General features: G+C 48.0%; 1 protein-coding gene across 2 annotated transcripts; it reads left to right on the top strand.

Moving 5' to 3' along the window:
- The first annotated feature begins 703 nt into the window (after positions 1–703).
- LOC111139249 (folliculin) lies at positions 704–19009 on the top strand. Of its 2 annotated transcripts, none has more exons than XM_022491468.1 (12): positions 704–1418; positions 4722–4994; positions 6386–6532; positions 8033–8254; positions 9505–9665; positions 10968–11059; positions 12606–12796; positions 14516–14629; positions 15431–15554; positions 16518–16649; positions 16754–16859; positions 17733–19009. In XM_022491468.1, exons 2-12 carry the CDS (start codon positions 4746–4748, stop codon positions 17932–17934), a joined length of 1740 nt encoding a protein of 579 aa, XP_022347176.1. In that variant the 5' UTR covers positions 704–1418; positions 4722–4745; the 3' UTR covers positions 17935–19009. The 2 variants fall into 2 exon arrangements, with proteins under 2 accessions (XP_022347176.1, XP_022347177.1); XM_022491469.1 differs by lacking the exon at positions 704–1418 and adding an exon at positions 2418–2636.
- Positions 19010–27367: the final 8358 nt, after the last annotated feature.

The following is a 27367-nucleotide window of genomic DNA, read 5'->3' as shown; positions in this document are numbered from 1 at the left end:
GCGGGGCTGGGCGCCCGGGGAACGACAGGCTCGAGGAGGGCACGCAAGGCAGGTCCTGTGAGGAAGACGCTGTCAGGTGCGCCGCGGCCGGAGCGCCTGAGCCGGGCTCTGAGCTCTCCCCGCAGGTGGGAATTCGGCTCTGCCGCGCCCAGGGGGGGTTAGTGCCCGTGCGGGAGCGAGTCCCCGGAGCGGCCACCTGGCTTGTCCAGGTCGTTCAAACCCGGGCTGTGGAGCGGCTTCGTGGAGGTTGAGGAGAGCCTGGCTTCCGGGAGGAGGGTTTAGGAAGGGACGGGTCGTGGCGGCGGGCGGGAGTCGCTGGGGGCGAGGAAGGGGAATGGTTAGGGCCTGAGGGCCTTGGAGAAGCCTGACAGCCTTCGGGGTAGCTTTGGGGCACCACCACTCTTCGAGCTGGTGTGCGGTGTTGGTGACCGGGGTGCTTAGGGGCCAGAGTGGAAGAGGGTGGCTAAGAACCTGAGATGTAGGGTGGGGGACAGATCCATGGACGGTAAAGGGATGAGGAACGTGACCTGGGTTTAGACCCCGTCAGCGTCGTTGATTCGTTCCTTTTTTTTTTTTTTGAAGATTTTATTTATTTATTTGACAGATCACAAGTAGTCAGAGAGGCAGGCAGAGAGAGGGAGGGAAGCAGGCTCCCCGCTAAGCAGAGAGCCGGATGTGGGGCTCGATCCTAGGACCGTGGGATCATGATCTGATGCCCCGATTCCTTCCCCTTTAATGTTGCCAGGAGACTGCACCCTCGGCTGTCCGTGTCCCCCCCCCACCCCCACCCAGGTTTTGCCTTGCTTCTGGTTTAGGGAAGAGGGTGTGTGTCCGGACTCCTTTTCTCCCAGACTGGCGTTCTGAGGCTGGCACTTTGATGAAGTGATAGGCCCAGATCAGTGCTCTCTGGGGCCCGTAGGAGACCACATTTCTCTCCAGTTTGTGGGTCTTGTTGGACACAACCTTATCACCTGGAGGAAAGTATTTACCCAAAGACTGGCGCATTGTGGATTGAGGTTCCAGGTGATCAGCAGCAGCCACTGGAGGCAGAGAAGTAGGAGGAAGGAGTTTGCTGAAAAGAGGTGCTGCTTCTCCAGCCCGTGGACAGCTGGCACCACCCATGGTGTCCAGCCAGGGTGGCAGTAGGGACTCCCTGGCACAGCAGGGAAAGTACTCCTGGCATTGGATTATCAACGTTGTTATGAAGAGATTGAGAAATAGTGGCACGTGACCGTGTTTGCTCTTCGCGTGTCATCAGGGAACTTCGTGAACAGAAATCCAGGTGAAGCTGGTAGAAATATTGGAGCCACCGCGGTGTGAATAGGTTTGAGTTGGAAGTCATCCCCTGTGGAACGTTTACCCTTGGACTTGCTGGGATCCAGCTGCTGACCTAATGAGAGTCCCCTGAAGAAGACTAGGTAATGAAGCAGCGGGGAATTCTGGGGCTCGTTGCTGGCTAAGAGCTGTTGTGATGCTGTGTTTATTGGCAAAGTACTCTTTGAGCCTCCATGGTCCTATGAGAAGACCACACAGGAAGTGAGAATGAAATAGACCCAGGGCCAGGCCAGCACCATGGAAAGGGCCCCACCCCTTTGAGGTATTTGGGTCTTGCTTTGAGTATAAAGTTGAAGGGATGGGGGCAGATTGCTGCTGCTGCTTTGGATTCTGGAAAGCTCCTTAGAAGGAAGGGAAGCACTGTTAGGTGTACTCAAGCCAGTTCATTTTCTTCCGTAAACATCTGGTACAGATTGGAAGTGGGCTGGGTAGAGGAACTGACCACCTGCTACTCAGAATTCTGTTGCATGTGTTGTGGGGTTAACCTGACAGAGGTGCGGGTTGGCCTCTGTTTCTCAGCTTAAGGGTAGTTGTCAGGATAAGAAAGATGTTTGACATCATCTGGCACGTAAAGGCTGGAGACAGCCTTTTTTCCGTGTGGTTTTGGAGGTAAGTGATACCTCCCTGTCTTCCACTAGCTGTCTGGGGCTGTGGTACTCCTGATTGGAACTGCTTTTCTTTAAAAAAACAAAACAGAACAAAAAAACTATTAACGAAAGTCTGCCGTGTTAACCATGGATGCTGAGAGGTAGCTTAGCGACCTCACCTCTGGTCTGTCCATCCCATTCCAGGAGGAGGGAGACTTGTAGGCCTAAGGTCTGAAGGGTTAACTTGGCATGGTGCTGCCAGGGCAGTCCCTCGTAACCTGAAGTAGGAAGGATGAGGACCTAACGTTTGTCAATATTTTGTATCTTTAAAAGAAGTCAATATATTTATGTTTAAAGAAGTCCTTTATGAAATAGCGCTGTAGGGGTGCAGAAGTTCAGCTCAGAGTCCGGCTGCAGTGCCAGTTTGCTGTCACTGTGCAGAAAGCAAGAAGCCTGCTAAGCCATTCGGAGCCTCGGGAACCCCCAAACCGGGTCTGATTTTAGGTTGGCAGTAAGCTGCTTGATGGTGGCTCTTCAAGTAAGCTGCTAAGTGCCTTGCTCTTAGAATCTGCTTTTTTTCCCCCCTCTTACCTAGAAAATGTCAGGCCTTAGAGCTGCAGTGTGGCCGCTGCTGCCCTGCACAACTCATTTGGACATGGCCTTGTGCTCTTGTCTAGGTGGGATGGTACACACATAATTTTGCTGAGCATAGAGGCTCGTGTGGGTGCTCTACGGTGAACGGGGTGCGCCCTTCGTCTCGTGCCACGTTCGCGCGGGTGTTTTGCTGGAGGGAACCTTATTTCCCTTTTATGCCTCTGAAGGGAAGACGCGGCCTCTCTCCAGGTTTAATTCCTCTGCCTTTGGGTCTCAAAGCTTCTTCCTCTGGGATTCCTGCTCCATTGTTGGTTGCCTCGCTCCTCTTCCACAGCACATGCTTAAACCATCATTTTCCTTGATCTCACCAGAGTGAGCCTGGTGGAACCTCTGTTTAAATTTGGCTGCTTGATAAAATCTTAAAAAAAAAAAAAGTGAATTTGGCTTATTTGGGTCTCATGACACTAGGTGCTCAGAATCCGGTGTTCCCATGCTTGTGCTCTTGAAGCTGTCCTGCCCATATATATCTTTGAGGACCTCTCTGCTTTCTGTGGCAGCGACTGTCCTCTCTCCACGGGCAGCTCCTAAACCCACTCATCTTCAGTACACACCCCTGGTGTGTGTCAGGAGCTAGACCCCCACCCCCACCTTAGGGAAGGTTCATGCAGGGGAAACAGGAGCGATAGTTTCCAGGAGAACTGACATAAAGCGGAGGAGGGGAGAGAGTGATGCGTTGTAAGTGGGCAGCTGTTCTGGGGAGCTGGTTTGGGAGGCCCGTCAACAGGGACGTGTGAAGAAGAAGTGAGTGGTGAGATGGTGAGTCAGGCAGGTCTGTGGAGTGTCCTGGAACTTCGTCTTCCGCCAGCCCTCTCTACTTCTGTGGTCCAGAATCTCCATGGAGCTCTCAGGACTCTCCGGCTAAATGTCCTGCTGTCTCTCAAACTCTGTCCTCTGCCCACCTCTCTCTAGGAGTATCTTGTGCCCCAGCTCTCCCTGCGTGCCAGGCACCCGCAAGTCCCCCTCTGATCTGCCTGCCTGACTCACATCAGCCCAGCTGACTTTGTCTTGAGTTGTCTGTTTTGTGTCGGCCTCTGCTGTTCCCATTGTCACTCGAGCTCCAACCCCTTCCTCAGGAGCACAGTCGGGAGCAGCGGTGGTCATGTCAGCTGAGCGATGGTCTTCAAGATGCCGGGTGGGTGGCAGAGTTAGCGAGCAGCCTGGAGAAGGTAGTCTGCTGGGAGGATGTGGTGATGGACAGACCATGTGGGGTTTTGAGGATGCAGTCACCTGTGACTCGCTCCCCAACTTGGGAGCACTGGGTTCGGGTTTCTGGGCAGGTGTGTCTTACTGTCACACCCATGTCGGAGAATGAGGACAGAAGATATCTTCTTTGGCTGCACAATGGGGGAGAGCGTCCCCAAAAGAGAAGGGTTGAATCCTGGCCACTGTCTAGTACTCACATTTATCATATTTTTCATCAGAACCTATCAGAGACTCTACAGTCTGAAGAAAATCAGTGTTCACTGTGGCCTAGAAGGGTCCCTAAAGTCCACCTCCTTCTAGTCTTCTGCCCTTATCCCCCAGCTGTAGACACACCCCTTGACATGGCCCCTCCTTGGCCCCATGGCTCCCTTCTTCCCTTCAGCTCTCACTCAGAGAGCCCCTGCGTCCAAAATCACATCCCACCTCCTCCAGTGAGTCTCCCCCCCCCCCCACCCGCCCCACCTTTCTTCCCCAAGCTGTCACCACAGGAGAGCAAGCAGTTTGTCATGTGTCCCTCCCCTCCTAGAAGGTAAGCGCCATGAGGGCAGTATCATACCACCCAGCACAGCAGCTGTTGATAGAGTAAATGAGTCTCTCCAGACCCCCTCGATCTGTGTCATATTTGCCGCATTGTCCCTCATTCTTGTGTCCTTCTCTGGGCTGGCCACCTCCTAGCCCTGTCGCAGCTCTGACTGAAGGGTTTTCTGTGTGATCCTTGATCATACTCTCCGTCCTCCTCTGCAACCCCTGGTAGACAGGCACTGTGTTCTGTCTGCTGAGGCCGGCCGGCTGGCTGGCTGGGTGGCCGGGTGACCCGCCTTGCTGGCTGGGAAGCCTGCTGATGACACCCGCCCAGTCCCTGTGCTCCAGAGCAGCGGGTGCGTTCTGTGGCGTGAACAGAGGTTGGCCGGCTGATGGTGTTTCCTCTCCTCCCCCACGCAGGCCTCCTGCTGTCTCCAGGACACCATGAATGCCATTGTCGCTCTCTGTCACTTCTGTGAGCTCCACGGCCCCCGCACTCTCTTTTGCACGGAAGTTCTGCACGCCCCACTTCCTCAGGGGGCTGGGAATGGGGACAGCCCTGGCCAGGGCGAGCAGGCCGAGGAGGAGGAAGGCGGCATTCAGATGAGCAGTCGGATCCGCGCTCACAGTCCGGCGGAAGGGGCCAGCGCAGAGTCCAGCAGCCCAGGACCCAAAAAGTCAGACATGTGCGAGGCAAGTGCCCCTCAGGGTGTTGGAGATGTTTCTTTTTTGCCTGGGATTCATGCTGATGTTGTGAATTTGACCTGGAGGGTGGGCAGGAGACCCTGTGGAACTTAACCGTGGACATGACCTCACAGAAAAGCGTGCGCTTCCCGTGATGTGTGCAGACCATTCTTCGTGGGCCCTGTGGAATGTGATCACTTCTCTCTGTGTCTCTGTAGTTCTTTCCCGTGATCCCAGCTTTAGCTTTTTCCACACGTCCTGTGCCAGCAGTTGACGCAATTGACAGTTGCCATTTGCTTTTCGGCCCTTCCCTCTGCATGCTCCTGTCTACACATTGGCCCATCCTTGGCTCCACTTCCTTCAGTCCAGTGTCTTGGAAAGCGTCCTCCTCATGGGGGCCTGGCTATTACTTTCTGTGTCATTGTGTGAGCTCTAGGGAATGAAGTTGAAGTTCCCTTAACAGGCTGCTGCTTTTTGTGACAGACCTGGGTTGGGCCCTGAAATCAGGAATGGTGTTAGACCTGCCGCTGCAGGGCGGACGGGAGTCTAGCTGCTGTAGCTCGGTTGCACGGAGAAGCAGACCGCATGCACGAGATTGCTCTTTTTATTGCTGGACACACCTGTGAGGCAGTAGAAGGTGGGGAGAGCCTTGCCGCTTCGAGCCAGTTTGACATCTGTGCAGGAGATGAAGGAAGGAAAGAGAGTGCTGGACGGAGAGAGTCCTTGAGCTGGCATTGCCACAGGAAGGGTCCCGCATCTCACAGGGAGGGGCTGGCCTCATCCCATCTTGTGCGCTCTCTGGGTGGGGGTAGCCTCAGGGATGTGTGGCCTCGGTGCCAGTGTGGTGGTGGCTTCCGGGGGGGTGGGGGGCAGCAGCCAGGGCCGCCAGTCCAGTCCACTCCCTAGCACAGGCTCTGAGTTTGTGTTCTCAGGGTGCCACACCCCAGGGAATGCAGGCAGCCTCCTGAGGCCCCTGCGAAGTTGTTGTGTCAGGACCAGGGACAGAGGCTCGCACACTCCCTGTGTGAGCCACTTTGCAACCCTGGTCCTCAGCTTTGCCTTCTGTAAAGTGAGGCTTCTTGCTGTAATTATCACATAGGGTTGCACTGTGGGTTAAACAAGACGGTGTATGCAGAGCCCTTCATAACAGCTGCTACATAAGTGCCCAGGAGATCCGGTCTCTTCCTCATACTCTGACATTTCATACCCGTACGTTGACGGTCTTTGTGATCTGTGTGTTCGGTTTTCTCTTCGGGAAACATTGAAATCTTGAGAAGCGTAACTCTAGAAGGCAGTTATTTTTATGTGAAAATAGATGGGTTTTTTTTGTTCAGGTGTGCATAAGAAAGTTTGTTTCCCGCTTCTTGACTAATTGGTTTTCTTCTCCTTCTCGGTGGCAGGGCTGCCGGTCCCTTGCTGCCGGACATCCTGGGTATATCAGCCATGATAAGGAGACCTCGATTAAATACGTCAGTCACCAGCACCCCAACCACCCCCAGCTCTTCAGCATTGTCCGCCAGGCCTGCGTGCGGAGCCTGAGCTGTGAGGTGAGCCCTGTGACCCTGGAGGGAGCTCTGTGGGAACATCACACACTCTCCCAGATGCCCTGAACAGGTTCAGTACCAGTTTCGGGAAAGAAGGCAGAGGTCAGTCCTTCACAAAGAGGACGGGGTGATCAGTGAGTAGGGAGTGTGCAGCAGCCCCGGTTCTCTCGAACTCCGGAGTAAGTTGGGCTAGACTTCAGTGTTCTGAATGGTTGCTAGCTTATCATTCAAGCACCAGACTTTCATTATCTCAATTCTTTTTTTTTTTTTTTTTTTTTAAGATTTTATTTATTTATTTGTCAGAGAGAGGGAGAGAGAGGGAGCGAGCACAGGCAGGCTGAGTGGCAGCAGAGGCAGAGGGAGAAGCAGGCTCCCTGCCGAGCAAGGAGCCTGGTGTGGGACTCGATCCCAGGCCACTGGGATCATGATCTGAGCCGAAGGCAGCTGCCCAACCAGCCACTCAGGCATCCCTCGTTATCTCAATTCTTGATGAGTATATTTCTAAGACGTTAACTGTTTCTAGGTTATGTGGTTATCGTCTCCATCATCATCATATGCTTTAGTGGGTCACCACGTATACCTCCTGAAGGGTGAATCAGTTTGTTCCTAAACTACCTGGGTCCTCTTGTTGAATTCAAGTTTTAGCTTTTATATTTTTTTATTTTCTGGGTTTTTTTAGATTGATTGATTTATTTTAGAAAGAGAGAGAAAGTGCAGGTGTGTGCACGCATGATTGGGAGGGGAGAGAGGGAGAGAATCTCAAGCAGACCCCATGCTGGACATCAAGCCCGATGCAGGGCTTGATCTCACAACCCTGAGATCACGACCTTCGCTGAAACCAAGAGTCAGAGGCTCAACCGACTGTGCCACCCAGGTGCCCCTTAGCTTTTCTGTATCTATCTGTCAGGAAGAATTCATGATTCAAGTACAAATCTTCCCTTCTCCGTATTCACCTGATGGGACACACTGAGCCCTCCTCTCAGTTCTAACGTATGGTGGCAGGGTGCCTATCTTCAGCTGGTTCCCTCTGGTTTCCTGCTGCTAATCTGCTAGAAGCAGATAATTGTGTGACTTGTGTGTGAAGAGTGAACGTGTCATGAGGGAGACCTAACTTCTGTCTTGTAAGTAAAGTATGCAAATTTTATTGTATGGACTACAGTGACTACTCTGATCTTCTCCAGTGTATTCTGAATGAGTGATGTTGGCAGATTGGAGTCCAGAATAGATAACAATACTTGAACAGGAGTTTTTCATGACTCAGGGTAGGAAAAAGTCATGAACCTACTTGACTGGCCCTTGCAATCCATGGTAATAAATGTTGTCTTTAGAAAGTTTGATCCCAGGAGCAGATGAAAGCAGTTTTCTTATCTTGTCCCCACCTCCCCTACTCTTCCCATAATTAATGCTAGTTACTTAATGCAGAAAGCTAGGTTAGAGAAGGAGGGGTTGTGTCACTAGAGCAGGTACAGGACTGTGTCCTGCAATGGCTGTTGATTTTCACAGGTCTGCCCTGGCCGGGAAGGCCCCATCTTCTTTGGGGACGAGCAGCATGGTTTCGTGTTCAGCCACACTTTCTTCATCAAGGACAGCCTGGCCAGGGGCTTCCAGCGCTGGTACAGCATCATCGCCATCATGATGGACCGGATTTACCTCATCAACTCCTGGCCCTTCCTGCTTGGGAAGATCCGAGGGATCATTGATGAGCTGCAGGGCAAGGCGCTCAAGGTGACCCCACGTGGAGGGAGCGTGGGTGGCAGTGGGGGAGGAGCCTGGCACTGACAGGGTCAGGGCGCGGGTGGTTTTATGATCTCCGGGTCTGGCGGCTATTGCTCTGAGTTGTGGTCTTCCGACTTCAGAGTCGGTCTGTGGCCGTCAGTCGTGCTTGCTTCACTGGGCTCTCTCGGGTCCACTGTTGTCCCCGTTCTTGCCCGGCTCTGGCTTCTTCGTTGCACTCACATGTCCTGCTTCCTCCCTGGCGTCTTTGCTTCCTCTGACCATCATCTGAAAGCCTGTGCATGAGTCGTGTTGTAGACCCATCGGCAGCATAGACCTCTAGCTGTGGCCTCGCGCCTCTCGGAATGGGCCAGGCTATGCTATGAAGACAAACAGCCTCCAGACCTCAGTGGGTTAAAACCGCAGGATTTGGGGGGTTTTTTGTTCGTTTTATTTTATTTAGGTGTTTTTATTTTTTATGTTTTGTTTTTTGTTTTGATAGAGCAGGGTGGGAGCAGAGAGAGAGAGAGAATCCCAAGCAGCCTCCATTCCCAGCTAGGAGTCTGACCCAGGGCTCGATCCCACAACCCTGAGATCATGACCTGAGCCAAAATCAAGAGCTCAACCGACTGAGCCACCAGCGCCGACAGTTTATTGTTTGTTGTTTGTCGGTCGTATTTGTTTGTTTGTCGGTGTTGGTTTATTGTTGTCGGTCTTATTTTGGTCCGTTGCAGGGACTGGGAGACCTGCTCATTGTAGTCAGCCCAGCAGGTGAGGCGGCAGCCATGTTGGAAAGTTGTGGATTTCCCTGCGACAGGGCATAGATGGAGCTGGAGGGCCTCGTTTCTCTCTCACCTCAGTGCCAGGACGGGGCACATGTCCCCCCCCGTCCCCCATACACACAAGGTCTTGCAGTGAAAGCCTCCATGTGCTGGGATGGGGGGAGACTGGAAGTGTGTGGAGAACAATGGTAGTGACCACGCAAGCATGTGTGCCTCCCAAGTACCCGGCAGGTGCCTGATGCGTTGGTTGTGGAATAGGGTACAGGAGAAACCAGTGGCTTGTAATCAAGCTATGAGGCAGAGACCATTCTTTTTGGAATGAGGGAACCACTGGCGCTTTCTGTGCCCTGCATTAGGACAGCAGAACAGGACAGAGTCTTCCGGAGCAGGAGCCGGGAAGTTGGCTGTGAATGAGCTGGCTTTGCGCTGCTCCGCTGTCTTTGTTCGGTTCAAAGACCGCCCCTTCCCTTTGCATTTTAGGTGTTTGAGGCGGAGCAGTTTGGCTGCCCACAGCGCGCCCAGAGGATGAACACGGCCTTCACGCCCTTCCTGCACCAGCGCAACGGCAACGCGGCCCGTTCGCTGACATCCTTGACAAGCGACGACAACTTGTGGGCATGCCTTCACACCTCCTTTGCTTGGTAACGAGATTTGCAGTCTTTTAGCGCCCGTTAGAATGAGAGCAGTCATTGGTTCGTTGCTGCATGAATCTGGGGAAGCCATTGCTGGCTGAGTTCCCTGAGTGCCCTGTGCTGTGTACCTGCCAGTGGGTGCTGACTGCGTCCTCCTTCTCCTCTGGGCCTCTTCCCCCGGGCACGTGGAAAATGGATTTAGGTGGCACTCCCTTCCCCGTGTGTTTAAGGTGATGCTCTTGCACTGAAAGCAGTGATCTCCCTTTCTTGTCTCCAGCAACAAACTTTCCTCTCACACAGTGTTGTGGGTCAAGGATTTGGGACTGACTGGCCTGGGTGGTTCTGGCTGAGCTTCTCAGGGGGTTGTCATTCGGGGCTGCAGTGGTCCAAGGTTTGCTGTACCCTGGGAGCTCGGTGTGGGCTGCTAGGGCCCTTCCAGCACAGGCTGTTAGGAGTGTGCTGTGGCGCTCTGACCTGCCTAGTCAGGAGGAAGGGATTGTCTCCGTCTTCCGACAGTCACCACAGTCTGTCCTCTGGCCTCAGATTGTTTCTCTTCCTTCCATTGCAAGATGTACCTCTTCCAGAGACGCCCTCAGATCCTCCTCCTCGTGCAGCCGTGGCTCTACATCGTCTAATTCGGTTCTGCGTGCTTGTCATCTATTTCGGTTCTGGGTGCAGAGGAGGCGCCTCAAACGGAGGTCTTTGAGGGAAGCTCCTGAGGACCTGCGAACTAAAGAGTCTCTGTCTCCCATGCTGACATAAAATCATATGGAGAGGTTTTCAGACCCAAAATAGAAGAAATAATACAATGAGCTGCATTCCTTCATCATTTAGCTATAGTGGTTGCCAACATTTCACTGCTTTTTCTGTCCTCTTTTTTCGGAAATATTTTTTAAAGCAAATCTTAGTTGTAGCATTTCAAACGCAAAACCGTATCCGACAAAACTGACAAATTCCTTAGCATCATCCAGCCCGATCCATATTTGGTTTTCCTGTTTTGCCTCAGGATTGAGTTTTCAGGTGGGATCAGGTCACCAGTGCACAGCGCGCACCTTGTGTACTTAAGTCTGGAGCGGTTTCTCTGAAGCCTCTGCCACGGGTTTCCCCAGGGCTTTTGTTGGAGGACCAGAGTCCTTTGTCGTGTAGAATTGTCCTTTTGGATTTGGCTGATTCTGTGTTTGTGGTGTGTGCAACATGATCTTTTGTGCCCATATTTTCTGTGAACGAGGAGTGCCATCAAACGGTGTGATAGGCTTCAGGTTCCCTTTTCATCAGGCAAGAAGACATCACAGGTGGTGCTCTGTTCTGCAGGCTCCTGAAAGCGTGCGGCAGCCGGCTGACTGAGAAGCTCCTGGAGGGCGCGCCCACTGAGGACACCTTGGTCCAGATGGAGAAGCTTGCAGGTGACCCGGGAGTGCTTGTGCTGCACGTCTCTGCCTGCGGAGGCCGTCGGGGCCGTCTCGTAGCCACCCGGCCCTCCACCCTGGTGACGGGGACCCTAGGATCAGTAACCCAGGGGGAGCATCTGCAAGAGCTTGTCCTTTAGCCTTAGTGTTTTTACTGGAGTTTCCTGGGTCCTTTTCCTTGACAGTCACGTGAAGGAATCTACCACCCTGGGCAACCCGGGAAGGTCTGATATTTAGGGCCGCTAGGCTGTGGAGAAGATGGGTTGATGGAGGGTTTCGTCCCTGTTTTAGGATCCCCAGGTTTTTGCCCTCTCTAGACACTTGAACATAACAATAAAGTGTTATGCTTTAGGTAGACCCAGGGTTTCCATCAAGGGTGGTTCCCAAGCCTCACCAGTGTCTGGGTAGTGCTCCCCAGGTTTTTGATCAGAGCTCTGTGTCTGGGGTTCAGGATCCTGTGTGTTTTAAGTAACTGTGCAGGGGTGTGCACAGTAACTGCTCTGGTGTGCACAGGCCTAGGAACCTCTGGTCTCAGCCCTGTCTGTGGTCTTCCTCCGGAGATGATTTGATTCTTGGTGACCTAGGTCAGCAGCCTCAGCGTTGGGGTTGGGTAAACCAGATTTGCAATGTGCGTTGTGTGTAGTGTGTTACTAATAACACTTGACATGCTACGGGTCACAAATAATTGGCCTTCTTAATGAATTGGAGCTGTTTCCAGGTTATTCCCGCACTCAGGTGACTTTACGTGCACTTGGATTCAGTGTGCTTTCCTGAGGGCGAGAAACGGAGTAGTTTCAGCGAGGGCAGAGTATGCTCCGAAAGACAAAACCTTTGCAATGTACCTTCACACCCTCGCAGATCAGCAGGGCCTAGAACCATTTGCTGAGATTTCAGATTTCTAGGCTAGTGAAGATGGCGTGGATAGTCTGTTGGTGGGAGCTTCTGGGAAGGATACATGTGCAGGCACGCAGGGCTCTCTGTCATGGGCTGGACTGTATTTTAGGTCGAAGCACACACTTTGGATTTGGACAGATCTGGCTTTAGATCTTGACTCTGCTGCTCTCTTGCATTCTGTTTGACCAGACAAGGCCTCCTCCCTGTGGATCTCATTGGGATCATGGAGAGATGTCCTTATTTGTGGTTGTCACAGAGATTCATGGGAATAACAAATATTTCTTTATCTGTAAAATGCGGACAGTTGAAAGGGTGAAATGAAATAATGTGTGGAAGCCTTTAGAATAGCGCCTGAGTGAGGAAGTGTGCAGTGACTGAGCTAGGCTCTTGACATTGCTTTGAATTACCCCGCAGTCCTGAACAGCTCGTAGTCTCATGGGTGCACACTTCATAGTGCAGCGTGAGGCTCTGGGCTAAGTGAATAAACAGACTGATCCCTCCCCACTCCCCCCAGGGCTCCGAAGACAAGCGGTCTAGGTAGCTGACCCAAACCAGCAATCAGGAGTGCCTTGGGCTAAGGTGGACACCACGACACTGTCACATCCAAGGACCGCATGTTTCATAAATGTCTTTGTGGTCTGTCTTGCAGACTTGGAAGAGGAATCCGAAAGCTGGGACAACTCAGAGGCTGAAGAGGAGGAGAAAGCTCCTGTCCTGTCAGAGGGTGCCGAAGGGCGGGAGCTGACCAAGTGCCCGACAGATTCATCCTTGCTCTCAGACTGTGGAAACTGGCAGTCCCGGAAGTTGTCTGTCTTTAAGTCCCTTCGGCACATGAGGCAGGTAGGTGACCGAGGGGTGGACCCGCCTTCAGAAACTCTGGAGAAGAGCCCAATCCCCACCTTCTCATCCAGCACACTTTGTCCTTTAGGCCCATGACGTTCAGACCCAGTGGGGACTGACTGGTTAGGAATAACCAGAAACCCTCAGTGGCTGGCCAAAGACAGCTGGGGCCGTCTGGGTTGCCTTGGCCACAGGCACAGTGCTCCCCTTCTAGTGATGACTAGGTGTCCGTTTTACAGAAAGCCCGCATGGTTGGCTTCTCGTGGTCCTTCCTCTGATCTTGTCACGCCGGAACCTTTTAAAGGCAGCCCTGCTCAGAGCACTGTTGCTTTGCATGCAGCATTGGACGCTTAGCAGACTGGAAATGCTGGCCCTTCGTACAGTAGATTGGGGAGAATCTGATATCCAGCCATAGGAATTGCACCCAAACAGTGGCGTGTCCTTGAATACAGAGAGGAAAGCATCCACTGTATCATGCAGGCTGGTTCGCATGTTCGTATACACGCAGGCTGGAGACACGAGTCTCACACAACGGTGTCGGCCATGGTTATATTTGGTCAGACGGGAAGAGAAGATAAGATTACAAGGGCAGCCCCTTTTCCTGTTTCTCTGTGACTGTTTTTACAATGAGCATGAGTTTTAACAAAAGATAGTTATTTTCTTTTTGAAAAACGGCGTAAAGACTGATTTAACGGCAGATGCTCTGTGGGCCTTCTGAATGAGGAACATTGACCCACCAAAATCATGTATTTGGCTAAGATCATCCTTATCCATTGCTTACGTGGATTAAAGTTAGAAGGAATCTTCAGTCCCATGGGAGGTGGGAGTGTTTTGAAACTATAGCAGTTTTGTAAAGCATATTTCTAGCGTCCCTTTTTTTTTTTTTAAAGCCACATTATAAGTCATAGAATAACAGACTGAACTCTCCAGAAACGGCAGTGTCAGAGAAGTTACAAAAAGTCAGGTGGAGAGAGGTACTGTTCTAGCATCAAACAGGACGGACAGCAGAATAAATGAAACAGTCCTTGGTCCTCAGGTGATTCCTGGATTGAAAGAAAACAGCGATCAAGGACACCGTTAGAGAGTTGGGGCTGCGGATACTGGGTTGATGGCACATCTGTGTGGTATTTCTGGTGGTGGTGTGTACTGGGGTTCTGTGGGAGAGCCCTTGTCCGTCCTGGGTCTTGAAGTGCCATGCTGCTTGTCCCTAACTTGGAAATGATTTAGCAAAGTAGTGAGAGAGAGAGAAAGTGAATGTTACAGATTGCTAACATGTTCTCTGCTTCGAGTTTTTAAAAATAAAATTGGGGGCGCCTGGGTGGCTCAGTGGGTTAAGCTGCTGCCTTCAGCTCAGGTCATGATCTCAGGGTCCTGGGATCTAGTCCCGCATCGGGCTCTCTGCTCAGCAGGGAGCCTGCTTCCCTCTCTCTCTCTCTGCCTACCTCTCTGTCTACTTGTGATCTCTCTCTGTCAAATAAACAAATAAAATCTTTAAAAAATAAAATAAAATAAAATTGGGATCTTACAGTGTGCTAGGGCTTTGGGATCGGGCTGCCAGGGGCTCATCCAGACCTCCGCCTTCCTCCTCCTGACCACGGGCAAGTCAGCCGGTCCTTCCCTCTCACGACCCATCTTCCTTCACCGTAAAGAGAACACACAGATAACTTCAGTTGCACAAAAGAAAATTCAGGGCAGAACGCACTGAACTGTGTTTTTCAGGTTCTGGGTGCCCAGTCTTTCCGCATGTTGGCCTGGCATGTTCTCATGGGGAATCAAGTGATATGGAAAAGCAGAGACGCAGACCTTGTCCAGTCAGCTTTTGAGGTTCTTCGGGTAAGAGTAGCTTTTCTTGTAAGTGTTTTGTAGTGGGACAGTGTTTGTCTGGTGGTTTTTTGTTTTTTTTTTAAAATCCTGACGGTGGGTGTGAATGTTAGGCTGCAGGGATGGCTCAGCCCAGATGTTCATGCCTGAATCTGAGATCCGTGCTTTTTCTGCACTGTTGAAAGTGGCAGTCATCAGTGGTGCTTATTTCCAGTGGAAGGAGTCTGTGCTGCCTTGGTACGAGTGATAAGTCCCCTGCCCCCACCCCCAGATCCCTCTAAGAAGCCATTGCATGGTTCACAGGTGCCCTAAAAGCAGCTTTGGGTCATCGCACATCCCTGTGCACAGAACATTCCTGATGAGTCATGTGGGTGCGTGTCTGCCATGGTGTCTGCACCTCAGGGGTCGTGGGTGCCAAGGCCCAGGCCTGGCTGATGATGTTTATGTCCTCAGAAACCTCATTCATGCCTGATATCTGCCTAGGCCTGTGAGGGCACAAAGTGAATATGCCAGAATACCTCAAAAAGTTTATAATTTCTTTGTGGGATGAGGGAAGAGACAGACATCTCAGAAGTCAAAGAATAATAGATTAACACCACAAAGCAAGAGGTAGCATAAGTCCTGTATGACCGATTGCCGGGTTAGGAGCTGGGGCCATGCGGGAGACACCCCAGTAGTGCCACGTGATCGGGAATGCCTTCTGGGAGGAGAGAGGCTTTGGCCCGATCTGCAGAGGGCACGTGGGGTGTGGGTGATGGATTAGGGCGGGGGATGTTCAGCTGGTGCAGGTCTGCGTCACTGTGTCCTCTCTAGACGATGCTGCCAGTGGGCTGTGTCCGCGTCATCCCTTACAGCAACCAGTACGAGGAGGCCTACCGCTGCAACTTCCTGGGGCTCAGCCCTCACGTGCAGATCCCCGCCCACGTGCTGTCCTCAGGTATGTCCCTCTCCTGTCGGACCAAGCCCTGCACCTCAGGGCTCAGAAGTGGAACTGCATCTTAGCCATGGATCTGCGGACGCTGCCTGCTCAAGCAGGAGGACCAGTTTTCCTGGTGGCTTCGGGCCTCCGTTTTCTGTCTTTAAAACGGGTGAGGGTTGGACAGAACAGCCTCCGAGTGAGGGTAGCCTGCTGGGTGTGCTTCTCGGCGGAAGGCAGGTTAGAGTCACGGGAGTGGAAACAACACACGTGGGTGTCAGGTTTGTCGTGTTGTTACGCTGAGTCAGTGATGACAAGATTCGGAAGGCGACTGTGTTCTTCTATGTGCCTTAAATCCTATCCAGCCTTGACATTCACCAGTGAGAGCCAGGAATCTGACGAGCATCCTTTTCTTTTGGTTTGAGGAGTTCAGAAGTCCGCCTGGGTGTGAATCCCAGCCTCCCCCTGCGAGCCAGTGGCTTCTCCGAGCACACTCTGAGAGATGGCCAGAAAGTTGACTGTCAGAGCGTTGGGCGCTCAGCAGTCCCGAGCTGCCATTCCGTTCAGTGTCCCAGGCTGGGTCCTGAGTCCCGGAGACACAGCACCTTTTTTTGGAACACAGGCTCCCGGTTTTGAAGATGAGCTTGAAATTCTTAACTAGTGTTGGCAGTGTGAGGGAAGCGCTTAGCAGTCTTTTTCCCTGTCGTAAGGTGGGACTGACACTAGGAGCCCCATCATGGGGCTGTTTGGCATTAAGTGAGTTCAGATATATAATTAGTTACTGGAATGTAATACATTAGCTGAGGCAAGAATTAATCCTTAACTCTACTGACAAACACACTGCAAGAGGTTTTCAGTGGCCAAGCATGAGAGAGGTGGGTTTCCGCTCTTTGATGGGAGACGCCTTGGGAGGGGCAGCAGCAGGAAGCAGGTCCCTGCGGGGCACAGGCACGCTTCCAGCACCTGCACTTTGTGTTGCTGCAGAGTTCGCTGTCGTCGTGGAGGCCCACACAGCCCCCCGGTCCGGCCTCCACCCAGCCGGCTGCGAGGGGGACCAGTCCCTCAGCAAGTACGAGTTTGTTGTGACCAGTGGAAGTCCCGTAGCTGCGGACCGAGGTGGGTGCCGCCAGGCCGGCCGGCCTTTCAGCACAGTGAGTGGGGACGAGAGCGCTGAGGCTGCCTCTCGCTACCCCATGCTGACGACCCGCCCTTGTTCCCAGTTGGCCCCACCATCCTGAATAAGATGGAAGCCGCTTTGACCAACCAGAACCTGTCTGTGGGCGTGGTGGACCAGTGCCTCGTCTGCCTCAAGGAGGAGTGGATGAAGTAAGCACACCTATGCTGGCCCCTGGAGTCTGCTTCCTCAACGGGGGGTGCTGGCCAGCCGGGAGCGTTGGGTTCGGCTGGCAAGAACCAGGAGCTGTTTTCAGAAAAAGCTGTGGCCTCCCTGAGAAATGGGGTAGAATAGAGGTTAAGAGCATGGGTTCAAGTAGCATCTTTGCCGCTGAGTGACTTTGTGCAAGGTCAGCACTTCTAGTCCTCAACGATGCTCCTGCGTGAGATGCCTGTGACACCTGCTTCCAAGAGAAGCAGTTATTTTTGCTGCTTAATTAACTTCAAAAATCTGAAAGCCAGGGGCGCCTGGGTGGCTGTGGTTGGTTAGGCGTCTGCCTTTGGCTCAAGTCATGATCTCAGGGTCCTGGGATCGAGTCTCTTGGGCTCCCTGCTCAGTGGGGAGCTGCTTCTCCCTCTCATCCTTCTTCTCCCCCCACCCCCACTCATGCTCCGTTTCCATCTCGCTCTCTCAAGTAAATAAAATCTTTAAAAAAAAAAATATGAAAGCCAGATAACAGATGTTTCTTTTCTATTAAAGTTAACTAGTTACTTTATTTCCTTAATAAATTTTCGTCAGTAATTTTTAATCCAGTTCAGTCAGACATTGTCCTGATTCCCAGCAATATAGTGAAGCTGAGGAGCAACAAAGTCCTTAAATGAATTGAAAGAAAATGGGCTTTTCCCCCATTTTGAGGCAGTGGCCTTATGGCGCGGGGTTAGAACTGCTGGGCTGGGGAGCGGTCCTGGAGCACGCAGCTGTGAGCGGCCACTCTGTGTGCTGGTCTTGAAGCCCTCAGGCCTCAGGACCTGAACTATGGTGATTTTGCTGTGGCGTCTGAGAGTTGTGTTTTTGGTTTTTTCCAGCAAAGTGAAGGTCCTTTTCAAATTCACCAAGGTGGACAGTCGACCCAAAGAGGACACGCAGAAGCTCCTGACTATTCTCGGAGCATCTGAGGAAGACAATGTCAAGCTGCTTAAGTTCTGGATGACGGGCCTGAGCAAAACCTACAAGTCGCACCTCATGTCCACAGTCCGCAGCCCCACAGCCTCAGAGCCTCGTAATTGACCCCACTGTGCGAATCTGACCCCGTGTTCACCTTCGGAGAAGTGCTATCGCCATCTTTGCCACTGAGCTCACGGACGGGTCTCTGATGGCAATCGCAGACTGCTTTCGTCTCTGCACTGCAGGCATGGAGCCCTTTCCTAGCAAGCAGTGGAAACTTTCGGTGCCAGACTTTGCCCTCTGTGTGGGATTTGGACCTGGTGTAGTTTTCGGCACCCTTCCAGAAGCTATTTGAATTGCTCTAGCCCTGAAAAGGGCTGTGGGAGACGTGGGACAGTGGGTCCCCTGTGTTTGAGCACCCCTGTGAGAGAAGACTGAGGAGAACGTGCATCTTATGGCTCTCAAGGATTTAGATGTCAAAATTTACAGGGGAACATGCCAGGCCAGTCCCAACCTGGGTATTTTGGCCGCAGTAGCAAACCTCTCAAGGTTTATGGTCGAACCTTTCTATTCTGAAATTCAAGACTTTTCCAGGTTTTATAATATGAATGCGTGTATGTCTTGCTGCAGTTCTGAATTTTCATGTAGTCATTGTTAGCAGTCTGGTTTTGAGCTGGGAATGGCTTTTGGGGAGGAGTAGGTGTTGCCTCATCTTTGGGATTCATGTTCTGGAACCATGTGACTACGAAGTCTTCTGGCCATGCTCTCCTGTGGTTGCTTTGACATTTCCCTGTGGCTTGCAGACAGGCCCCTGATCCTTTTTACACAAAGATGATACTTTGCTGACATGTCAGATGGAGCCATTTGACTTGCCTGACTCACTGGACGTGAAGTTTAGAAACCAACTGTAGTTTTATTCCAAGTCACTTTGCCCTTTATTGCTTCTTTAAACATTTAGATTTGGCTACAGGTAACAATTTTCAGAGTATGATGACTTAAGATAGTTTAATCATCCCAGTGTGCACTTTTAATAAGGATTCATGGCTTGGAGGGATTTTTCCAGCAATTTTGCTGACTTGTTTATAGTTTTTTTGTGTGTGTGTGTGTGTATTTGCTTAACTTATATTTAACATGGAAACTAAGTTTATATGACTGGGTATCTATCATGCAGGAACATTGAAACACAACAAAGATGTATTTTTATAAACTGTTGACTACATGGTTTTATTGATTTGATAACCTAGAATTTTCATGGGGTCAGTCACAAAATATTATGACTAAAATAACACTGGTGATAGAACTGTTTTGAAACTGAGGTCTGCTAAAGGGTTGTAAATTCTAGGAGACTTAGACTGTACATTGTGGTTACTTCTGATCATTTTCAGCTCAGAGCGCAGTAGCACTACCTGTCCCCCACCCAGCCACCCAGCAGGTGTGCTGGCGTTCCTGGAGCAGGCTGCACATACCCTATGGGAGCTGTGGTGGGTGGAAAGAACCCTAGACTACACCTGTGGGGGGAATCTGTGCTCTGATCACTGGTTGCTGCTTCTGATCATGGCAGTCATTGTTGCAGGCCCCTCCCCCTCTAGCCGCCAGGAGACTTAATGGTCCAATGCCCTTCCCCTTCCTTCAGTTGTGTGTGTGTCTTTCCCCTTTCAGGAAATTCAGGACAAAAAAACAATGGCATTCAAAAACAAGTGCATGTACAGGGGAAATTAGAAACTGCATGTGCAAGGAAAGGCTCAGAGAAGACCTGAGAAAAATCTAAGTTTATACCTCAGTCTGATCCTTAGCAAAGAGAAAGCTTACAACCATAAAAATAAAAGACAAAAAACAGGGAACCTTGGGGAAGGAGGAATATCTAATTTTCAGTTATCACATTATTAGATTTAAATGTCCATCGTTCAGCAAAAAATCACAAGCCAGATAAAGGAAAAGGAAAGTGGGGCACCTGGGTGGCTCAGTCGGTTAAGCCTTTGCTTTCAGCTCAGGTGATGATCTCAGGGTCTGCCTCGGGCTCTGTGTTTGACAGGGAGCCTGCTTTCCCCACTCTGTCTCTGCCTGCTGCTCTGCCTACTTGTGATCTCTCCCTTTCTGTCAAATAAATAAATAAAAAGAAAAAGTATGTCCCATTCAAAAAGAAAAAAAAATCCACAGAATCTGTCCCTGAAAGATTTGATGGCAGATATACTGAACAAAGACTAAAACAACTGTCTTAAAAATGCTCACAAAACTAAAGGAAAATGTGAAAAAAGCCAAGAAAATGTGTGAACAAAATGGAAATAAAAAGAAACAAAATCCAGAGCTGAAAACTACAACTAAAATGAAGAATTCATAAGAGTGGCTCAAAGGCCAATATGAGCAGGTGGAAGAAAGAATCAGTGAACTTGAAGATAAGACAGTGGACATCACTGACGCCTAACAGAAAAACTGAAGAAAAGTGAACAGAACCTCAGAGAACTATGGGGCACCATCAAAAGGATCAACATGTACATTGTGGGAATCCCAGGAGAGAAAGGGGCAGAGAACATTCAAAGAAAGAATGGCTAAAAAAACTACCCAAATCTGGTGAAAGACAGGAACATAAATACACAAGAAGCTCAGAAACTCCCAAGTAAAATGAACTCAGCGACACAGTGAAAACATTCTAATCAAACTTCCAAAAGACAAGAGCAAATCTTGAAAGCAACAAGAGAGAAGCAAATGATCCCTCACAGGAGATTGTCAGAATACATAGAGATTTCTCACCAGAAATGTTGGAGGCCAGAGGACAGCATTGCCATTATATGTAAAGCGCTAAAGCAAACAACAACAACAAACCCTATCAACCAAGAATCCTGTATCCAGCAAAACTGTTCAAAATGGGAAAGAAAGCAAGATATTCCCAGATAAAAGGGGACTGTTTGTGACCACTAGAACTGCCCTGCAGGAAATGCTCACGGGAGTCCTGCAAGGCGAAAGGACAGGACACCATCAGCACCTCAAAGCCATGTGGAGAAATAAAGATCTCAATAAACGTAGAACCTGGGCAGTTATGAAAGCTAGTATTGTAGCAATTGCTTATAACTGTACTCCTTGTTTTCCACTTATTAATTTAGATTAATACGACTTATTAATGACTTTTAGTAATACTTCCTAAATCAATACTAAGTCAATTAGTATTACTAATAACATTACTAATGACTTTTAAAGAAAAAGTCATTAGTAATGTAAACGTTAGTATTATCTTTTCATTTTTTATTTTTTTAAAGATTTTATTTATTTGACAGATCACAAGTAGGCAGAGAGGCAGGCAGAGAGAGTGGTGGGGGAAGCAGGCTCCCTGCCGAGCAGAGAGCCCGATGCGGTGCTCGATCTCAGGACCCTGGGACCATGACCCGAGCCAAAGGCAGAGGCTTTAACCTACTGAGCCACCCAGGCGCCCCAAAAGTTAGTATTATTTTAAGTTTAGTTTGTAATTCCAGATCTTGTTTTCAACATAATGTAGGAGACTAATGCATTTAGAAGAATTATTAGTTTATATTTTGAAGTACACATTGTATAAAGATGTAATTTTGTGACATCAGCAACCAAAAGGAGTGGGAAAGGAGTCAAGTTTTTGTATGTTACTGAAGTTAATCTGCTATAAATTCACATTAAAGCATTCTAACTTTAGGATGTTAAATGTAGTCCCCAGAGCAACCGCAGAAAAGATAGCTATAGTCTATACGCAAATGGAAATTAAAAAGGAATTTAAACATTTCACTACAAAAAAAAAAACACTGAAAGAAGACAGGAACGTAGGAAATGAGCAAAAAAGCTATAAGATGTATAGAAAACAGCACAATAACAGAAGTTAGCACTTCCTTGTTAGTAATCAAGGTAAATGGATTAAACCCTCCAATCAAAAGACAGAGGTTAGCAGAATGGATAAAAATACATGATCCAATTCAATGCCCTCTACAAGAAACTCATTTGAGATCCAAAAACACAGTTGAAAGTGAAAGGGGGGAAAGGGTATTCCATGCAAATAACCAAAAGAGAGCGGGAGTGGTTATACTAATACAAAGTAAAATAGACATTGAATCACAAAAGGCTGCAAGAGACAAAGAAGGGTTGTTTATATTAATAAAAGTCTCAATATGGCAAGAAGATATGACTGACAAACAGTTACACGACAGACAATCAAAATATATGAAGTAAAAAAAAATGGAATTGGGGGCGCCTGGGTGGCTCAGTGGGTTAAAGCCTCTGCCTTTGGCTCAGCTCATGATCCCAGGGTCCTGGGATCAAGCCCTGCATTGGGCTTCCTGCTTCCCCCTCTCTCTCTGGCTGCCTCTCTGCCTACTTGTGCTCTCTGTCTATCAAATAAATGAATCTTTTAAAAAAGTGGAATTGAAGGGATGAATAGACCATTCTATAATAATAGATTTAAATACCCAATAATGAATAGAATGAGACAGAGGATAAGGAAATAGAGGGCCAAGCACAATGAACCAGCCAGATCTAACAGACAGACACAGAGCACTCCACCCAACAACAGTGGCACATAATGCTCTTCTCAAGGACACGTGGGTCATTTGCCAGGATAGACCATATGTGATGTCACAAATTAAAACTCGGTAGATTTTAAAAGATATACAGAGTATCTTCTCTGACCACAGTGGGATGAAGTTAGAAGCCAATAAGATGAAACTGGAAAATTCACAAAATTGTGGAAGTTAAACAACATGCTTTTCATTTTTTAAAGATTTTATTTCAGAGAGCACACAAGTGGGGGGAGGGGCAGAGGGCGAGAATCTTTAAGCAGACTCCCCACTGAGCAGGGAAGCTGACGGCTTGAACTTTTGGCCTGGAAATCAAAAACTAAGCTAAGATCAAGACTTGGAAACAAACTACTGAACCACCCAGGTGCCCCAAAACAACATGCTTTTAAACCAGTGGACAAAGAAGGATTCATAAGGGAAATTAGAAAATAGAGGTGAATGAAAATGAAGACACAATGTACCAAAACATGGGATGCAGCAAAGCAGTACTGGGGAAATTTGTAGATAAAACTGTTTACATTAGAACAAAGCAAAACAAAGATCTAAAAACAAAAAAGTGTTGTGTCTCTACCCCTTTTCAGTTGAAATAGCGCTATGTGTAAAATGCAATTGATGTTCTGACTTTCAATCCAACAAGCTTTTGCAATGCATAGACTACGTAGTAAGCATAGTTCTTTCAAAACATTGTTTTTGAACTGTTAGGTAAGGAACGATTTCTGGGACAGCTGAGGGTACGGTGCCTTGAGTGACATCTGAGTCAGTGGTTTATTGTTCTCTATTCCTGTCCTTTTTTAATGTGTGACACTATTTACTTCCTCCTTCTTTTCCTTTCTTTTTTCTTACTGATTGAATTCCTCCATTCAACAATTTTTTTTAAAGATTTTATTTATTTATTTATTTGGAAGACAGAGATCAGAAGTAGGCGGAGAGGCAGGCAGAGAGAGAGGAGGAAGCAGGCTCCCTGCTGAGCAGAGAGCCCGATGCGGGGCTCAATCCCAACACCCTGGGATCATGACCTGAGCCGAAGGCAGAGGCTTTAACCCACTGAGCCACCCAGGTGCCCCATTCAACAATATTTTTGAGTGCCTAAGAACACCGCACGTTATTCTGGGACTAGATAAACAGCTCCCTGCTCTTTTGAAACTTAACATCTTGTGAGAAAGTTGATCAACAAACAACTTAGACAAGTGAGACTATTCACTGTGACTAGAACAAGAGAGAGCAATGAGAGAACAATGTGATATTGAATTGGAAGGTGCAGGAAGTCTCACTTCACAGGGAAGCTGAAACCTGAATAAGAAAGATCAGACTGTTTCTTCCTTTTTGTGTCTTTCTTTTTCCTTCACTCCGGCCTCTGGATTAAAACAAACAAACAAACAAACAAACAAAAAGCAGAGATCAATGAAATAGAGCATAGAGAGACAATGGAGAAAATTAATGAAACCAAAATTTGTTTCTTCAAAAAGATTAACAAAATGGACCAGCCTTTAGCTAGATGAATTATAAAGAGGAGAGAACGGGGCGCCTGGGTGGCTCAGTGGGTTGGGCCGCTGCCTTCGGCTCGGGTCATGATCTCGGGGTCCTGGGATCGGGCCCCGCATCGGGCTCTCTGCTCGGCGGGGAGCCTGCTTCCTCCTCTCTCTCTGCCTGCCTCTCTGCCTGCTTGTGATCTCTGTCTGTCAAATAAATAAATTTAAAAAAAAAATGTTTAAAGAGGAGAGAAGACTCAAATTACTAAAATCAGAAGTGAAAGTGACATTATACCTATTCTAATAAATAACATATATATCTAAAAATAAAGTGACATTACTCCCTCTAACAAAGAATATATTTATCTAAAAATAATAAATAATAAAATTAAAATGATTATAAGAGAGCATTATGAACAATTGTGTGCCAACAAATTGAATAACCTAGATGAAATGGACAAATTCCTGGAAACACAAACCTATCAAGACAAAGTCATGAAGAACAGAAAATACGAATAGACCTATAACTAGTAAGGAGAGTGAATCAGTAATAATAATAATAATAAAAAATCTCCCGGGAAGCCTGGGTGGCTCAGTTGGTTAAGCAGCTGCCTTCGGCTCAGGTCATGATCCCAGCGTCCTGGATCGAGTCCCCCATCGGGCTCCTTGCTCGTCAGGGAACCTGCTTCTCCCTCTGCCTCTGCCTGCCATTCTGTCTGCCTGTGCTCGCTCTCTCCCTCTCTCTCTCTGACAAAAAAAACAAAAAACAAAAAACAAAAAAACTCCCAAGAAAGAAAGTCCTGCTTTTTACTGGTGAATTCTACAAAACATTGGAACAACTAATATCACATCTTTTCAAACTTTCCAATAACTTGAAGAGGAGAGAATACTTCCTAGTGCATTCTGAGCCACCATAATCCTAACACCAAAGCCAGGAAAACACCACAAGAAAACGACAGATGAATATCCCTTATACACACTGATGCAAGAATCTTCAACAGAATACTAACAAATAGCATAATAAAAGGACTGTACATCATGGCCAAGTGGGATTTATTCTTGAGATGTGAGGATGGTTCAACATAAGACAATCAGTATAATATGCCATGTCAATTAGATGAAAGGGGAGGACGCCTGGGTGGCTTAGTGGATTAAAGCCTCTGCCTTTGGCTCAGGTCATGATCCCAGGATCCTGGGATCGAGCCCCGCATTGGGCTCTCTGCTCAGCAGGGAGCCTGTTTTCCCCTCTCTCTCTGCCTGCCTCTCTGCCTACTTGTAATCTCTCTCTGTCAAATAAATAAATAATCTTTAAAAAAAAAAAGATGAAAGGGGAAAACCACACTCATCTCAACTGATGCAGAAAAAGCATTTGACAAAATTTAACACTCACGATTTAAAAAAACTCAACAAAATAGGAATAAAATATAATCATGTAATAAATACAAAATCATGTGTAATATATATTATAAATAATATACAATAAAACCTCTATATGAAAAACCTGCAGCACACCTAATACTCACTTGTGAAAGATTGAAAGCTTTTCCTCTAAGATTAGGAACAAGGCAAGGATACCCACTTTTACACAGTACTAGAAGTTTTAGCCAGAGTAATTAAGCAAGAGAAAGAAAAAGCATCCAAATTGGAAAGGAAGTAGTAAAACTATTTCTCTTTGCAGATGAAATGCTCTTATATAGAGATAACCCTAAAGACTCCACTAAAAAGCTGTTAGATCTAATAAGGGAATTCGGCAAAGTTGTGGCATACAAAATCAACACACAATAAATAGTTGCATTTCTCTACACAATGAACAACCTGAAAATGGCATTACAAAAACAATTCCATTTATAATAACATCAAAAAGAATAAAATATTTAAGAATTAACCAAGGAAGTGACAACCTGTAAAATGAAAACTACAAGAAATTGAAAAGAAATTAAAGAAGACATAAATAAGTGGAAACACATTCCATGTTCAAGGGTTGGAAGATTTAATATCGTTAAAATGTCAATTTTAGCCAAAGCAATCTACAGATCCGATGCAATCCATATCAAAATCCCAAAAATGTGTTGTTGTTGTTTTTTTGCAGAAATAGGAAAACCCATCCAAAAATTTATATGGAATTTCAAGGGGCTCCAAATAGCCAAAACAATCCTGAAAAAGAGCACAGCTAGAGGACTCAACACTTCCTGATTTCAAAACTTACTACAAAGATAACATAATCAGGGGCACCTGGGTGGCTCAGTGGGTTAAAGCCTCTGCTTTGGGCTCAGATCGTGATCCCAGGGTCCTGGGATTGAGCCTCACATCAGGCTCTCTGCTCAGCAGGGAGCCTGCTTCCTCCTCTCTCTCTGCCTGCCTCTCTGCTTACTTGTGATCTCTGTCTGTCAAATGAATAAATAAAAAATCTTAAAAAAAATAAAAGAATGTCCCATTAAATACTAGTAGTATTTAACACCTCTTTTTAACTCCTGCTAAAATTAGTGTCTTATCTATTTTGGATACTGTTTTACAGTCTGTTTTATCTGCTGTCAATATGGCGGGTCCACCTCTTATGGTTGCCATCTGCGTGGTGCATATTTTCCCATCCTCTGACTTTGAAGCTATTCGTGTCTTTGAGTCTACAGTGTGTCTCTTGTGGACAGCATATGTATGAGCTTGCCTTTTTAGTGTGTCCGACAATCTCTGCTTTTTGATTTGGAGTTCTGGTTCTACCCTCATGTAATGGAATCCTTGATGTGGTTAGATGCACAGCTGCCATTTTGCTGTTTTCTGTATCTCTTATTATGTCCATTTCTGTATGCCTGTATGTTTCTATATGACATACAGAAAATATTTAAGACTTAAAAATCCTTTTTTTTAGATTTATCTATTTCTTATTATTTGACAGGGGGGTGGGAGGGAACACAAGCAGGGGGAGTGGCAGGCAGAGGGAGAAGCAGGATCTCCACCGAGCAGGAAGCCCGATGTGGGGCTCCATCCCAGGACTCTGGGATCATGACCTGAGCAGAAGGCAGATGCTTAACGACTGACCCACCCAGGCGCCCCAAGACTTAAAAATGTTTTTACTGTGGTAACGTATGTAACCTAAAATATGCCATTTAAACTATTTAGAAGAGTACACATCAGTAGCATAATTATATTTATACTGTGTCTCATGTCTTTTTGCTCCTGTTTTTAATGTCCTCATTTTTTGTTGAATGAGTAAGGAATATTTTTAGTACATAATTTTAATTTCTTATTTTAAACCTCTTTTTTTAAAGTTTTATTATTCATTTGTTTGTTCACTTATTTAAGTTGCTCTGGGGATTAAAATATGCATCTTTTAATTTATCACAATCTAGGGGCGCCTGGGTGGCTCAGTGGGTTAAGCCTCTGCCTTCAGCTCGGGTCATGATCCCAGCTGAACTATTTGGATTCCCACCAACAGTGTAGAAAAGTTCCAATTTCTCTACATCTTTGCCAACGTCTTTTATTATTTTGATAATAGCCATCCTAACACATGTGAGGTGACATCTTGTCGTGGTCTTGATTGGCATTTCCTTGATGATTAGTGACATT

The sequence above is a fragment of the Enhydra lutris genome, unplaced genomic scaffold (assembly GCF_002288905.1).
Source record: "Enhydra lutris kenyoni isolate GAN:26980312 unplaced genomic scaffold, ASM228890v2 scaffoldscaffold97, whole genome shotgun sequence".
Classification (NCBI taxonomy): Eukaryota; Metazoa; Chordata; class Mammalia; order Carnivora; family Mustelidae; genus Enhydra; species Enhydra lutris.
Note: the sequence above shows the minus strand (reverse complement) of the source record. Positions and strands in the feature narration are given on the sequence as shown.

Coding starts and splice junctions, on each gene's coding strand:
- LOC111139249 (XM_022491468.1), top strand. CDS start 4,746: ATGAATGCCATTGTCGCTCTCTGTCACTTCTGTGAGCTCCACGGCCCC. Junction 11,060..12,605: donor CCAGATGGAGAAGCTTGCAG/GTGACCCGGGAG, acceptor TCTGTCTTGCAG/ACTTGGAAGAGGAATCCGAA. Junction 16,650..16,753: donor TCCCGTAGCTGCGGACCGAG/GTGGGTGCCGCC, acceptor CCTTGTTCCCAG/TTGGCCCCACCATCCTGAAT.